The 15,478-nt window shown below is 62.4% G+C and overlaps 2 protein-coding genes across 8 annotated transcripts in view; one reads left to right on the forward strand and one right to left on the reverse strand.

Moving 5' to 3' along the window:
- IFT140 (intraflagellar transport 140) overlaps positions 1 to 15,478 on the reverse strand; it is a 58,233-nt gene that overhangs the window by 12,996 nt on the left and 29,759 nt on the right. For all 7 annotated transcript variants that reach the window (XM_002697913.6, XM_015460243.3, XM_015460242.3 and 4 more), the window contains exon 19: positions 14,039 to 14,238. In XM_002697913.6, the coding sequence (XP_002697959.3) occupies positions 14,039 to 14,238 (200 nt within the window). The remainder of the gene's footprint in view (positions 1 to 14,038; positions 14,239 to 15,478) is intronic.
- TMEM204 (transmembrane protein 204) lies at positions 41 to 12,483 on the forward strand. Its single transcript, NM_001076377.1, is given in 3 exon segments — positions 41 to 778; positions 4,609 to 4,764; positions 11,846 to 12,483. Coding segments are annotated over 3 exon segments (681 nt in total). The 5' UTR covers positions 41 to 498; the 3' UTR covers positions 12,091 to 12,483.

Raw genomic sequence — 15,478 nt, forward strand, 5'->3', positions numbered from 1 at the left:
GCGCGAGGCACACTCACACACACACGCGCCTCCTCTGCCGTCTGCTCTCCAGGCCCAGCTGCTCCGCGGCAGAGGCGCCGGCAGGGGCTCAGACCCGCCACCCGCTGCTCGCTGCTCCCCGCCGCCGGCTCTGCGCCCGCCCCACGCTGGTCCCCAGAGTGGCCGGCCCCGTGCTCTCCCGCCTTGCCTGCCTGTGGTTTTCTGCTCGCTGCGGCCTCCGCCCCCTAGGAAGACGGCGCACTCAGGACTCGGGGCTCTCGCTGCTGCCCCTGTGTGCCCCCCGGGATGGGAGGCCCTGGCCTCAGCGCAGGCCTGGCGCTGCTCCAGGTGCAGGAGGCCGGGTAAGGGGCCCGCGAGGCGGGCGCCCCCGCACCTGCCGCCTGGGCCTTCCCGCCGCCGCCGAGCATGAGTGGGGATGTCCTCTAGCCAGCCCCGCTGACACGCTGACCAACCGCGGCTGGGACTCTCTCCACGACGCGAGACGCCACCACGGCCGCGATGACCGTCAGGAAAGTTGTGGCCACGGCCGTACTGGTGGCCCTGGTCTCTCTCGTCCTCAACAACGCGGCGGCCTTCACTCCCAACTGGGTGTACCAGACGCTGGAGGATGGCCGGAGGCGCAGCGTGGGGCTCTGGTGGGCCTGCTGGCTGGTGGAGCGGCCCCGGGGGGCGCCCGGCCCGGGGGCCAGGCCGGGGCCAGCCGACGTGCGCGACTGCGAGGCTCTGGGCTGGGGCTCCGAGGCAGCCGGCTTCCAGGAGTCGCGAGGCACCGTCAAACGTAAGTCGGCTTGTGTCACTGCCTCCTTTAGAGTGGCTGGCCGTGCGTGGGGCACGCCGGCAGAGAGGAGCTCCTGGGGACCCGGGTGCCAGGCTCCATGTCCAACCTGCACTGGCCCTTTTGGGACAGAATTCTTCCAGTGCAGGAGGGCGCTTTTCTCTGCCATTATGCATAGCTGGGGGACGGATACAGTAATCGAAGCAAGGAAAGTGCGTTTTTCCTGGTGGAAAATAAAGATTGCTAATGAGTGAAATAAACAAGGAGCGTAAAACACGCGGCTGGGTTGGACTTCGTTCCACAGTCGTCAGGGTCCTTCGGGCTGTGGGCAGAGCTGAGGGAGACCCTCGGGGGGCTGGCTGGAGGTGGGTGACCCAGGACAGACTGGCAGACTGAGGCCTGTGGAGGGCGGGGAGGAGCCCAGGGCCCTGGCTGCCCCTACTGCCCCCAGCGGTCCTGTCTGGTTGGTCACGTCCGGCACGGGGTCTGGAAGGTGGGAACTTGACTTTGAAAGCGGGATTGGGTTTGAGCATTTGCGAGGGAAGGTCCAGGCACATGAAGACGCCTGACACCAAGTGTGCGGACCCAGGGTTCCCGGCGGCCGACGGGAAAGGCCGCCACCCGGGCTGGGGACAGCCCGTGACAGCTGCGGACGGGCCCCGACGCACAGACCTCCTCCCCCTTCTGAAGGCAACTCTCTTCCTGGGAGAATGCAGCTCCAGCAGGGCTTTGGCCGGCACAGGCCTGACTGCCCCCAGCCGGCTGGGCCCCCGGAACTGGGCCCTGCTGGGCCCCCTTGGGAGCTGGCTGGAGGCTGTTGTCTCCACTTGGCAGGCAGAGATGGAGGCTGCGGGAGGTGCAGGGTCCCCGCGAGCCCCTGAGGGGACGCCTCCCCGTCTCTGCAAGTAGAGCCCTCACTGCACAGCCGGCGGGGTGTCCCATGGGGAGGGGCCTGCCTGCCAGCCCCCCGCCCTTCATAAGCAGTGGGCCACAGCCTCCCTTAATGTGGGCAGAGCCTGGAGGAGTTGGCCTGTCCCATGAGCTCTCAGACCAGGGCCTGCGGGACGCTGGCAGGTCCTCTGAACTTGGGGATCCGGGACCTGCCGGTCGGGGGGGGTCCCCTCTGGGTTCTGGATCTGTGCTGAGGGGCAGTGAGAGTCAGGGACCAGGGCTCCAGCGTGGGCTTGGTGCAGGCCACGCCTCCCCGACCCCCAGGGGCCCTGTGCTCTCCTACAGGCTCCCCTGCCTCCCAGGGCTCAGGCCGCCTGCCACAGCCCTTAACACCACCACGCAGGTGCCCGCTCCAGGCACCCCCAGCCGCCCCCTTGCTAAGCCAGGCCGCAGCCTGCTCTGGACCCCCATGGCTGCCCCGCCCTGAGTCCTGAGCAGCCGCTCGGCTGCCCTCACGTGCTGTCCTAGCTGGGCGCCGCCTGAGAGGCCCCTCAACAGCTCTTAGAACGCCCTCCTCCACTACTGAGCACTTGCAGCAGCCGGCCCTTAACGACACCCTGAGCATTGGATATTTTCCCCAAAGAAGGGGGCAGTCAGTGTAGCTGCTGACGCGTGAGCTGCCACCAGGAAGAGGCGCTGACACCCTTCTCAGCAGCTCCCTGCGGCACAGCGCTGCCGCCCTGAGGCCCAGAGGCGGGGGCTTCTGGTGTTTTTCTGGGCCTGTCCCCGCCAATCCAATCAGCAGCTCCCAGCAAAACCCCAGCCCAGGCTTTGCCCGATGGTCCAGCCTCCTGCTGAGCCAGGAACAGGAGAAGGGGGCAGCCTTGACCGTGATATCATCTCCGTTCGGACACCCTGGGCCCTGTGCCACTCCATCCAGAGCCAGGCTGACCTGGAGGTCCCAGACTCCACATAGGTGCCGAGGGCAGCCCTTGGGGAACAGCAGCCACCCTCCCGCTGGCTCTGTGCCTGCGTCCTGGCAATGCCTGCGGACCCCAGCCAGAGCTGCTAGGCGCGTGGGGCCAACTCTGCCATCCCCCGAGGGGCAAGCTTCGGTCAGGGTGTCCCGAGTGCTGGGTCAAGCCCCCAGCCACCCCCGTCACGTCGGTCCCGTCCTAGAGCACAGGGCCCCTCCCTACATCACTGGCTGAGCACGTGCTGCGGCCCTGACTTTCAATACTGATCAGGCGGGGGTGTGTGGGGGGGAATCGGTCTTGCTTTCGGATCCCCGTTCTCTCTGCCGCTTTCCATCTCTCCATGTGTTGGACACTCTGTCAGGCCCTGACACAATCCTGTCCTTTCCCTGAACCAGAGGGGACATGAATAAACGCATGTCCGGTCTCAAGCTTCACTTTCACGGCTCCTCCAAACCCAGAGCCACTGCCCAGGCTGCGCGCGCAGCAACTGTGAAGACTTGCCAAACGCCTGGGCTCAGAGGACGCCGGTGGGACTCATCCACCCGGGTGGCTGGGGGTGGCGAGGCCGAGGGGCGAGTCCGCGCCTCAGTCCCCTCGGCCCCCGCTGACTCAGGAGGCCCTGCTCACGCCGGGGCGGGGGGAGGCTCAGGGCCTCGCTGCGCCGGGACCCGCACCCTGCAGCATGGATGCTCCTGGCACGGCCGGCCAGTCTGCGCGCGTCTGAGGCTGAGCCCCGGGACCAGAAGGACTTTCCTGGGTTCAGGTGGACCCCACACTCGTACTCTGAGCATCCATCACCCTCGACAGCCCTTGTCTCCACCTCTACCTCCAAACTCGTGATCTCTTAGAGTAGCAGAGCCTTCCCGTAGGATAAAGTTGTTTGAAGGGTAAACGTGGTTGGAAAGTCCAGGTGAAAAGGCAGGAAGAGTGCGATGAGCAGCCTCCCCGGGAAAGCCGGCGAGTGGCCGAGCCCCGTGCTGACGGGGGACCCATGTGGCCTCCCGCTCCTGTGTGCGGTCAGGGGACCCAGGAAGCCCTCGTGAGCAGCCAGGAGGGTTCCCACAGGTCACGAGATCTGCTGCCCTGCCGCCCCTTGTGGGGAGGCCAGGGACCTGAGCCTGCGTTGGGACTTCGGGCTCCCGGGGCCTGCCCTGAGCTCTCCGGCTCCTCGCTTTAAAGGTCAGGGTTCCCAGAGACCGCAGCCACATCCTGTGGTCGCTCTGATGACTACAGAACCCAGGACAGTGAGGCAGGGACCCAAGAGCTGCAGGCTAGAGCGTCAGGCAGAGGAGCCATCTGTCTGTCCGTCCGTCCATCCACCTGTCTGGGAGTGCTTCTAGGCCCTCGGTGCTGGGCACCAGTCCACCCGCCCACCCCCAGGGCTGCTCCCATGTCTGTCCAGAGCCTGGGGTGCCCGCAGCCCTGAGCAGCCGCATGGCACAGGCCTGGGACCTGGGAAGGCGAGACTCCTCGAGCTCTGCAAGGCAGGAGAGGGGCCGGGGGCAAGCCTCCCAAGGCCCCTGGGCAGGAGGAGTGATCCTCTGGTGGGAAGCGGCATAGCTGACCACACACGCTAACGGAGAACGCCGCTGGCCCACAGTGCCCTGCACCCAAGGCCCCAGCGCAGGGGGCTTTTACACCCTGGAAGGACCACAGGGAAGGGGCAGACTTCACAGCTGAGGGCTCTGCCGTCTAGCACGCGGGTGGGACGGTATCTCCCGATGGGCCTCTCGACACCCCCCAGCCCCCTCCTCTATGGTCCGAGCCCCAGGCTGCCCCATATGCACGTCCTGTGGGTCTCGTTCAGGGTCTGGGGTCCGGGGTGCAGGTGGGTGGGGCTGGGGAGGGGGTTATGAGACTTAGGGAGACAGAGGGAGGAGCCCCAGGTGGGCAGGGAGCCCGGCCTAAGCAGCCTGGCCAGTGCCAACCGCGCTGACCGCTGCTCCCGTCCCTCCCGCCCCGCAGTGCAGTTTGACATGATGCGAGCCTGCAACCTGGTTGCCACGGCGGCACTGGCGGCCGGCCAGCTCACCTTCGTGTTGGGGCTGACGGGCCTGCCCCTCCTGTCGCCCGATGCCCAGTGCTGGGAGGAGGCCATGGCTGCCGCATTCCAGTTGGCAAGTAAGTACTCGGTGAGGCGGCAGGTCAGCTGTGGCTTCTAAAGTCACAGCGGCCCCCGCAGCTCACCCTTCCGCCCCACCCGTCACTGTAGGCAGCAGCCAGACAGAAATACATACGGTGTGGGGGTGGGGGCTGCAGTGCAATCTGAGAGGTTAGTGTCTGTCTGCCCGAGGCCTCCGGGCCCTTCCCGCCATCTAAGGCGAGGTGCCCACACTAGACACTCGGGTGACTCGCTTGGCTTTTCAAAGTCTCCGGCACCTGCTGTTTCTTTGCCTCTCTGCAGCCCGGGTGGCAGGCGGCCTGGGTTCACGCTCCTCCCGCGAGGCTGCCACAGCCTGCCATGGCCATGTGGGCACGTGGACAGAGGCGGGTGCCCTTCTGAGCCCCGCGTTCTTCCTGGCTAACAGTCAGCAGGCAGGGAGTTCTGGGCACACATGTGGTTCCCAGCTGGCCATCTATAGGCTTGAGGTTGGGCTCGGCTGGGGTCAGACGAGCGTGGTTGGGGCGACGCTGGGGAAAGGGGTAAGGCCGCAGGCCCTCAGTGAACAGTCCAGAAGCCACCTTGCTCTGGGGATGATGCAGGTGGGGCAGGGCCTGGCCACTGCCAGCGTCCGAGGACAAGAACAGCGGCCCTACAGGTGATGAATGGGCCTGGCGAGGGAGGCTGTACAGTGGCCAGGAAGCTCCGAAGCCGCCCACCTGTGTGCCCCAGGAGTAGGGGTGGGGGGGACGTCTGTGCTGAGGTCCCCCCACCCCGCCCCCCACCTGTCTTGCTGGCCCAGGTTTAACCATCATGGGACCCTGGGCTTTCAGGTTCCTGCTGCCCATGGGGAAGGGCAGGTGGGTGGCCGACAGGACAGGGGGGCCAGGCATCCGGCTCGGGGGAAAAGCAGCGCCCAGCGGTGAGGCTGCAGTCCAGCCCTGTTGGGGGACAGGAAGTGTGAGTGAATCACGGGGGACGATGGATCCCGGCCCCCTCCCCACTTCCTGGAGAAGCGCAGTTTCCAGAACGCGGCTGACAGCTGGCAGCACTCATGCTGGGAAGTGCCGGGTGGGACTCGGAAACAGGCCCTATTCACAGGGCGGCGCAGCCCTCGCCGGTCACTTCCCTGGGGCCAGGCAGCCCGGGGCGCCACGAGGCCCAGGAGGGCGCACAGTAGGTGTCAGGAAAACAGGGCTGCGTCCGCCCCTGCGGTCACCCGCGAACGGGGCAAAGCCACCGGGGTGATGCCCACCCTGCCCAGGGCGATTCTGGGGCCTGGGACCGCCGCCCCCTCCCTCCTCCAGGACCGTTCCACGGGCTGCCCTGCTGAGCTCGGTGCTGTGGTTCCGCGCCTTGCTGAGACCTCCCTTCCCCCACGAGGGGTCATCTGGAATTTCATCCCTTCAGGAAGGAAGTGGGAGATTCTGAAAATGTGATTGGAAAAGCTGGATTAAAGACACATTCGAGTGGTGTTAAAGGAATACCAGTAACAGCTCTTGACTCAGAAAGGGACTCCTCCCTGCAGGAGGACCTAGTGTGACACTGCCCCTCGGAAGAAATGTCCCTGACACACTTATTTGGAGTTACTGGAAAACGTATTGTGGGTTTGGTGTTAAACCTGACATCTTACTTCCTGCAAACTCTTGTTTCAGAACAAAACTGTATTGTTTCCAAGTAACACACAAAAAAATCGAAGCGGGGGAGCCCTCCCCCATTAACTAAAACCACACTGTCCTGCAGCGATGGGCATGGGGGGCGCGCACTGCCCTCCTGGGCATCCCCAGGCCAGCACCGCCCCTGGGAGGCAGGACCAGGCTCTGCCCAAACCCGTCAGGCCAGCAGAGGCCGATGGAAAAAGCCAGGAGCCCGCAGGGCACCTGCAGCCCTTCCGCGGTCCGGTATGTGGCCCTGCCTCCGCAGGCCAGCTCCCTGTCACGGTCCCTGCCCCCGCCCCGCGTCCGACTGTCACCCCCCGCGGGGCTGCTGTGCCCAGAGAGGAAATGCACTTGGCCCTGTTTAGACTGTTTCATTGACAAACAGTACAGAGCACAGCGCTGGGGCTTTCTTCTATCACGCGGCTAATTTTAGAGTTAGGTTTTTTCCTGTGCTCTGGTCTGTTTTAAACAGTCAGAGAGAGACTGAAGGGCGCCAGGATATCCTGTCCCAGGAGGGGGAAATGCCTGCTGGTACCTGTTATGCAAGGGAACCTTGAGTCCCCACTGCAGGGCCAGAGGGTGGGCGGGGGAGAGAAGGTGCTCGTGGAAGCAGGGGAGCGTGGCTCCCCGGGAGGCAGGAGCACGGGGATCCACCAGAGAGCAACACCCCAGCAGGAGGCGGCCTGTGGCTCTCCCGGTGGTCCCACAGCTGCTTTGGGCACTGGTCCCCTGGGCACAGGATGCCCGGCCTGCTCCCCCTCGATCAGGGATGCAAGTCCAAGAGACCCCGTCTCAGATGCCAGGGAGGACCCCAGGAGAGAGCGACCGCCAGCAATTTCGCCTGCTGTGCTCTACTGCACTCAGGCCACACGAGAGGGTTTCCAATTCTTTACAGAATCTTCCAAGTGTGATTTTCATTTACCCTAAAGTTGAAAAAACTCCTCGCCGTCCCTTAGTCCACCGCCACGCATGAGTTGAACATGCCTGTGTGAAAGTGCTGTGCACAGGGGCGGGGGGAGCAGGCGCCACGTGGCAGCCATCTGCCAATGCCGCCTGGCCGGCCCCTCCTCAGACACGAGCCCTTCAGACCCCGCAGGGGTCGAGAGCAGCATTTACGCAGACCGTGTGGGCTTCATGTCTGCTGGGCTCCTCTCTCCACTTCTGCAAATCCTGAGATTTTTTTTTGTTGTTGAAAAACTTACCAACACGCTAAGGGCCGCTTACCCTACACCTGAGGAGGAGGCTGACTTTACTGTCACCAAAGCTCAGCCGGGTGACACGTGGTGGCTGCCCTGGCATCTGAGCTGGAAGGGACCTCCTTGCACCAGCGGACCCCTTTCTGTGCTGTCCGAGCGCCTGGCTCAGGCTGGACGGCTCGCTTTCCTGTCTCCTGCCCCGCTGCTCCTGTGACCGTGTCCTTTCCCAGACTCTCCCGGGTTGGCGGGGGTGGGGGGGCAGCACCTGTCCACACCCTCTGCTGCCCACGGCGTGGAAGCCCGCCTGTGGCTGAGCCTCAGGGCCCCACATGCGGGGCCTCAGCTGGTGCTGCCCGTGGCCCGTGGCAGGCGCCCGTGAGAGTTCAGGGCTCAGCCCCACAGTTTCCATCCGCACCTCCGCGTGGGCTGGATGGCCACTCCGGAGGATGCCTGTGACAGCTGGCGGAGCCCAAGGAAGCCCACAGGAAGGAAGAGAGGAGAGGGTGCCTGAACCATGCTGCCCCAGCCACAGGCCCACAGGAAGGGGCTGTTTGCTTTGGAACATAAGCTCGTGAGGACGGAATCAATTCCACGTGGGTTTACTGCAACTCTCCCCTTAGACTTGCTTCCCTGACATCACGGAAAAGGCTCCGGAGACGCTCAGGAGCAGGGGGCCCTCAACCCGGGCTGAGAGAGACGGATGGCCTGGCTTCAGAACCTCGTCAAAGTAAAAGGCCAGTTTGCTTTCAGGAGGATGTGCACATTGCCTGTGCAGCAGCTGCCAACTCTTCATGTCCCTGTGGCTTTTCACTGCCCACACGTGGTGCATCGCGGTCCTTGCCGCAACCAAGTCTGCTCAGCCACACTGCCCCTGCTGGCCGAGGGCGGACGCGGATGAGTGCCGTCCTGCTGGAAACCCACCCGCACAGCTCACTCTGGACGGCAGAGAACGCTGCTCAAGACGGCAGAGAACGCTGCTCAAGACAAAGCGCAAGAGAGGCGAGGCTCAGCCTGCTCTGGTCACTGACAAGCGTCCCTCTGAGAGACTGTGCTCACCTGGCCCCCACCTCTTGCAGCTGTGTGTGCAGAGCTGTCTATTCACATGCCAGTTCACACTGCTTTCTTCTGGTAACATAAGAACATCTCCTGTGTACTTGCACAGAAGTGATAAGCTGAGTAAAATGGCTACAGAGTAACCACCTGTCCTGCTGCTGCTAAGTCGCTTCAGTCGTGTCCGACTCTGTGCGACCCCATAGACGGCAGCCCACCAGGCTCCCCCGTCCCTGGGATTCTCCAGGCAAGAACACTGGAGTGGGTTGCCATTTCCTTCTCCAATGCAGGAAAGTGAAAAGTGAAAGTGAAGTCGCTCAGATGTCTCCGACTCTTAGTGACCCCATGGACTGTGGCCCACCAGGCTCCTCCGTCCATGGGATTTTCCAGGCAAGACTGCTGGTGTGGGGTGCCATTGCCTTCTCCGACCACCTGTCCTATTTCCCTCCAAAACAGAGGATGTGCTCTTCAGCGCCCTCTCAGCACTGGAGACTCCCAGGGTCCTGGTATCAGACGCCCAGCCCCTCGTCCTAAATGCTGCGTGGTGGGCGCCGCACCTTGGGGGGGCCTGGATCAAGGGGTGGTGATGCCCAGCTGTGTGCTGAGGGGCCAGGACAGGAGGACCGGAGGCAGCCTGCCCCCAGCTGATGGACACAGGGCGCAGCACCAGGAAAGTGGGGGAGGGCAGCGTACACGAGGCCTGGTCAACTCCCTAGGGCGGTAGACGCTAGCGGGGATGACATGTGTCCTCTATGGCCTCCGCGGGGCAACTGTGCAGCTGTGGGGATTCACGTCCCCAGAGCTGTGACGCGCTCCAGGAGGCACCCGTTAGTGGAAGAAGGAAAGGTTAGCTGCACTTCCAGAACCTTCTAAACGTCCTCTTGTGAACCTTACATAGACAGGGCTCAGGAGACACGCATGTGCTGCTGAAGACACACGCGTGACACTGGGAAGCCTGTGTTCCCTGCCCCGGCCTGTCGGTGGTTGCTGCCCATCAGCTGAGCCCGTCTGATGCAAGCACTGGAGCTGGGCACCCGCGGCCCGCACCCAGCGCTCTGTGTCTGATGACCGCGTTTCAGACGCTGCTGGCTTGGGTCACAGTCATGTTTCCTGCGATCTGTGACAAGCAGGGTCTTACTCAGGCGTGTCCTGGGAGTGGGTCTCGGGTCCCCGGGCCATGTGTACACTCCATCAGCATGCCCTGCCCTGGTCTCAGCCAGGGCCTGTCCAGGTCGGGGTCTCACGACTCACAAGCCTCCACTTATGAATTCAAGGTCCTCTGTCCATCAGTGACGCAAAGCCACCCACGTCGGACTGGCCCAGTGCTTTGGCCCACGCCCTGGGGATGGGCACCACCACATAACAGATCTTGTGTAACACGTACAAACCGGATGAAGCTTCCCTAAGACGGGGCAACAGGCTCTGAGCACCGTGGAGGGAGGGGCCGGGGGAGTCCTCCGCCCTGCTCCCCCTCCCCCGACTCGGCTGGCGTGCTGACTTGCCCCCCACCCCATCCCCCGCTTTCTGAGTCCTGTTGACAGAAGGCCCAACAAGCGCCCAGACACTGTGACAAGGAGGGGATGCAGAGCGCTTCCGCCTTCGTTTCACAGAACACAGGCCCGAACCCCTCCCGTCATGAACGCAGAACAGGCCGCACGAGACAGCGGGCGCGGCCGTCTGTCCTGGTGGGCACAGAAGCGCCCAGGATTTCTTGCCGCCAGTGTGCATGACCAACAGAACCCGTTATTTCTAACAGAAAGGGAGCATGGACAAGCGTCAGGTGTAACAAGATCCACCAAATACCATGGAGAATGAGCACAGGGCTTGGTCAGCGCCACTGCAGCCGAGCACGTGACCGACGCAGCACAGACACTTGAGCCAGACTTTCTGGAAGGCGCAGGGAAGGCAAGACCATAACGCTTGTGCTTCGAGAAAAGCTCAGCCTGCGCCCGACACCCAGTCAGGATGTGGCTATTAGAACTCAGCGCGGGCACCACTGCGACGGCCCTCCGCCCCGGGGCCACCCCGGCTCGTGCGTGGCCTGGTTTCCCAAGGAAAGTGGGCGGGGGGGGGTGGTCTGGCAGGAGCAGAGTGCGGATGTCACGGCACAGGGACTCGGAGGGCTCGGCTGGCCAGGGCCCAGGGCAGGGGCCGAGACGGTCTGGGAAGGGTGGGGAGTCCCATCTGGACACTCCAGGTCCCTGAGGGCCTTTGTTCTCATCAGGCACGTTCGGTTCCTTAGAAACAGACTCAGCCTGGTCGGCACAGCAGAGGGGTTGCCAGGGCTGCCTGGTTGGGGGCTGATGACCCAGGGCTGGGAGGAGGGGCGGGCTCCGGACAGCTTCCTGAGCAGGACCACTGCCTCTACCCCTATTCTAGCCACCAGGGCTTCCGGCCCAGACTCAGACCTGAACTCTCCCCAGCGCCAGTGCCTGTTGGCTTAGCCCACAGACCCTGGGTGTAAAATCCCAGTCTTCTTATCGTAGGAACCAAAAGATAAGTCTGTGGAGCCCTGAGAGACTGAACCACGTCTCTCAGTGATGACGGGCCTACACGAACAGCTGACAGAGGGGAGCGAGGCCGCACAGGGCGCTGTGCACAGTCCTGGACGCCCACCCCCGGGGCCCGGCATCATTTGAAGAGAGACAGGGATGAGGGGGACGGGACGGGGTGGGCATGCTCTAGGACCACCTGCAGCTGCTCAGAGGGCAGAGGAGACGCCTGGAGCCCAGCTCCCAGGCCCCCTGCCTGCTCGGTGTGCCAGGAATAAGAGAACTCTTAAGGATGGGAATTCAACTAAGTCACACACCGGTCTGAGCTCTTCCAGGTACAACATAGGAAACACGTGTTTTCCTTCACTTTGAATGAATAAGGCATTTACAGGCCTGGCGGACCTCACGTGGAGTCCCTGCTGGGCTGTTTGGGGTGAGGAAGCGGGTGTCAGCGTCCCCTCTGCTGGAGGGGGGGGCGGCCGAGACCAGACACCTTCCAGGGCTCAGGACCCACCTGAGCCCCAAGACTGGGCCTGGCTGGGACAGACGCCCCACCAGACCCACGGGCCCCGTTGAACACAGCCGACCCCGAGGCAGGGAGTGGGGCGGGGCTGGGCTCCTGGCCCACAGGACAGGGTTGGCGGAGGAGGCCGGGCGGGGAGTGGGGCCCTCCAGCGGCTGCCTCACCCCGGACTTCGTCTGCAGGTTTTGTCCTGGTCATCGGGCTGGTAACGTTCTACCGCATCGGGCCCTACACCAGCCTGTCCTGGTCATGCTACCTGAACATCGGTGCCTGCCTGCTGGCCACCCTGGCCGCCGCCATGCTCATCTGGAACGTCCTGCACCGGCGGGAGGACTGCACAGCCCCTCGCGTGATCGTCATCAGCCGCTCCCTGACCGCACGCTTTCGCCGCGGGCTGGACAACGACTATGTGGAGTCGCCGTGCTGAGGGTGAACCCCTCCACCCCAGGACCTTCTGGGGAGCAGGGCACTGCTGTCCACTCGAGCACACACACCACACGCATTGACCATGTTATCCACGGACACGGGGCTTGACCACATGGCATCCGCGCCCTCCCCGCGGCCCGCGTCACGCTCCTGCACGGTCTTGCACTCTGCCCTGGCCCACGTTAATTTATTCAGCATCTGCTGAGAGGGGCGTCCTGGGTCCTAACTACTCTGATAAAACAGAACACGGGGAGAGTTTGCGAAATGCACGGACCTCCCTCCAGGGACTCAGAATTCACAGTCAGATGGTCACGGCTTTACGACAGCATTGTGTAAATGAGATCCATTTACTCCTGATTATCCTTCTAAGTTAAAATAAAATGCCAACCTCTCACCATGGCTTAAAGCTTGTGTTTTATCTGCTACACTGCCACGTGGTGAAGAATCGGGCCAGTCCTGTAGTTTTGTAGGCTGACCATCAGAGAAGGTGCCAGGCAGCGTGGCTGGGGGTCACTCATGCCTCACTCACGCCTCCACTCACAAGTCCCCGTCCCTACGGCTCCTGAGCTCCGGCTGCATGATAGCACATCCAGGTTGGCAAGTAAGAGAGACGTCTATTGGCTTCAAACAATTCAGAGGTTGCTTTGCTTCTTCCCCTAGCAGAGTCTTCAATGCACAGAGCCGGGACCCCGCCACTGGTGGCTTCAGACCTCCGTCCCAGCCCCAGCTTGGCGCCAACAGCCCCGGACCCAGCAGTTGGGCTGGAGCCCCGACTCCCCGCGCTGAGCACCAGCAGCTCAGGGGTTCACACCAGCAAGCACCCTCAGGCCGGCGGCTACCCGCCCACATCTGTGAGGCCCGCGGGTGCTGCGCCCCCTGGCGGCGGGAAGCGCTGCTGGTATCGTGCCGCCCAGGAAGCCAGGCGGGGGCGGGGAGGCATCTGTGCTAAGTCCTCTGCTGCCTCCCCACAGGGCCGGCCCTCTAAGAATGCTAAAAAAGGTTTAGCTTGGCTGCCGCACCCTTCCCCACAATGAGCGGTGACCAGCCTGGGGCTCAAAGGCCATGCTGCCCCAGGAATTTCTTTAGTCAGAGGGAGGGATGGGTCGCTCTGTTGCTTTAGGTAAATACAAAGCAAGGGAGGACAGCTTCAAAGCACACCTAGCCTGACAGAGTGTCAGCGCAGCTCGGGCCGGGGGCACACTCGGGGGCCGCCCCTCCTCTTCAGCAGCTCAGGGTCCAGCCTTGGCAGCGTTCCGCACACGACGACACACTGCAGCGGCCCAGTGGTCACGTGTGGTCTGTGGTGGAGCGTCTATCAAACGGCAAGTGCCGCCAGCCACTCTGCACTCCCCGACCAAGGGCCTCTCGCCCACCCAGGGGATGTGGGGAAAAGACTCTCTGCTCTAGACCACGATGACCAGAGTCTGACCCGGTTACAGACCCGTCTCTGCAGACAGGATGGGGGGGCGCTTAACTCCCGTCCTCTCCCTCCACCTGACTTCCATCCTTCAACAGTTTTTCTACCCTTTGTGATTAAACTGTCAGATGCTCTTGAGAAGCTCCCCCAGGAACAGAGAAAAAGTCGCTTATACACAACCCTTGACGGACAACTTCTCTTGGAGCGATTTTAATTGCATTTTGCCTGCCGTTTTGAGGGTTTACTATCAAAACCTTTTCTGGGTGGTGCAATTATTCCCAGAGAGACAGGTACTATAAATATTTAGTGACGGCAGAATTTTCGACTAGGAAGTGTACAGACAGTAAAATAAATCCAGACAACTGAATCGCAGCCCCTGAGGCTCTGAGCACCATGAGTCCAGCCGGATGCCATTCGCGTCCCGGTTTCCACCAGCATCTCCTTGAACCCGTGAGACACCACACACACCAAGCAGACTCAGCGACGGTGACCGCCCCCACCGCCCCCTGCCCCCCCGCGAGCGGCCCCTCACCTTTTGATGAGCTTGATGGACCTGAAGGCCTCATCCATGTCCCCGATGGTCAGGAAAAAGCTGAAGTTGATCATGGCGTCCCGCGTGGGCTTGTCGCAGTCCTCCAGCCCTACGAAGTCCCGCAGGGGCCTCCTGCCCACTGCCTGGGGGATGCACTGGGACCCGGAGTCCAGCTGGTCCTCCAGATTAGCTTCTCCTGGCTGGATGACAAAGGGCGCAGTCTATCTGTGGGTCCCTGTGAAGCCAGTGCATGCCCCGGGCCTCTCCCCAGGGGACCCTCTGCACAGACCCCACATTTAGCAATGCTCTTGGCAAAAGCATCACACGGCTGCAAGCCCTCGAAGGGACCAGAGCACGGGGCTCCAGCTTCAGAGTGTGGGTGATGCAGGCGTCGGTATGCAGGGACCTGCGGCTGAGGCAGTGACATCAGCGGCTCTACAGCCATGAACATGTGAAAACCCCACCCATGAGCTGCCTGTAAACTTCCTAGAAAGAGCTCTTCCTGTCGCGTCTGACCGTGTGCCCGTGCACGAGGTGCTATAAGCACGTGCAGCACCACTGCCTCCTGGTCCATTCCCACGTCTGGCTACAAGAGGGATACTTGCTAACACAGAAAACACAGAGCTCATGTTGAGGCCTGATTTTAAGTCACCTTAAACTAAAAGCCAAAAAAAAAAGAGAAAAAATCCAAGAAAAAGCCTGCACACTTTAGTTCTTCTGACAGGACAGTGAAGAAACAAGTGAAGAAGCAAAGCAGCAGGAAGCACAGAGCTGGGGGAGGGGGAGCGGCAGAACTCAGGGGAGCCACTCAGGTGGCACCCCACGTCCACAGGACCAAGGCAGAGTAACGGGCTGCAGCCTGCACAGGCCCCTCAGTGCAGGGGGCTGTGGGCGCCCGGCTGAGAACAGGTGGCTCAGCCGGTGTTTCAGCTGGGCTGGAAGCTCTGCCGTCCATCACAGACGTGCCCACCCCTGATCAGCACTGACCTTAGGGCCAAGGATGCCAATTTCAGGCCTGGGCGGGACCATGGAGATGCAGAGACCATGTCCCAGGGATGGCAAATAACTCATCTAAAATGGCTGGGGCAAGTGCTGACAATGACCCCATTTGACCAGAAATTTAAACACACGTGAGTACGTAACGGGGCGTCCCTGTTGGCTCAACTGGTAAAGAGTCTGACTGCAATGCAGGAGACCCAGGTTTGATCCCTGGGTCGATCCCCTGGAGGAAGGGACAGTGTATGTGACGCACACATGCAGGCTACAGACGGAACCTCTCCCTAGCTGTCCCCAGTGGCACCTCTGGGGGCTGCAACCATGGAGATTTGTATCACCTCTGGTCTTTATTTCCTCATTTGCAGTTCCTGAATTTCCTACAGTGAATATGGGAATAAGTCAGTCGATAAGTCATGTCCAACTCTTGTGACCCCGTGAACTGCG

The sequence above is a fragment of the Bos taurus genome, chromosome 25 (assembly GCF_002263795.3).
Source record: "Bos taurus isolate L1 Dominette 01449 registration number 42190680 breed Hereford chromosome 25, ARS-UCD2.0, whole genome shotgun sequence".
Lineage (NCBI taxonomy): Eukaryota > Metazoa > Chordata > Mammalia > Artiodactyla > Bovidae > Bos > Bos taurus.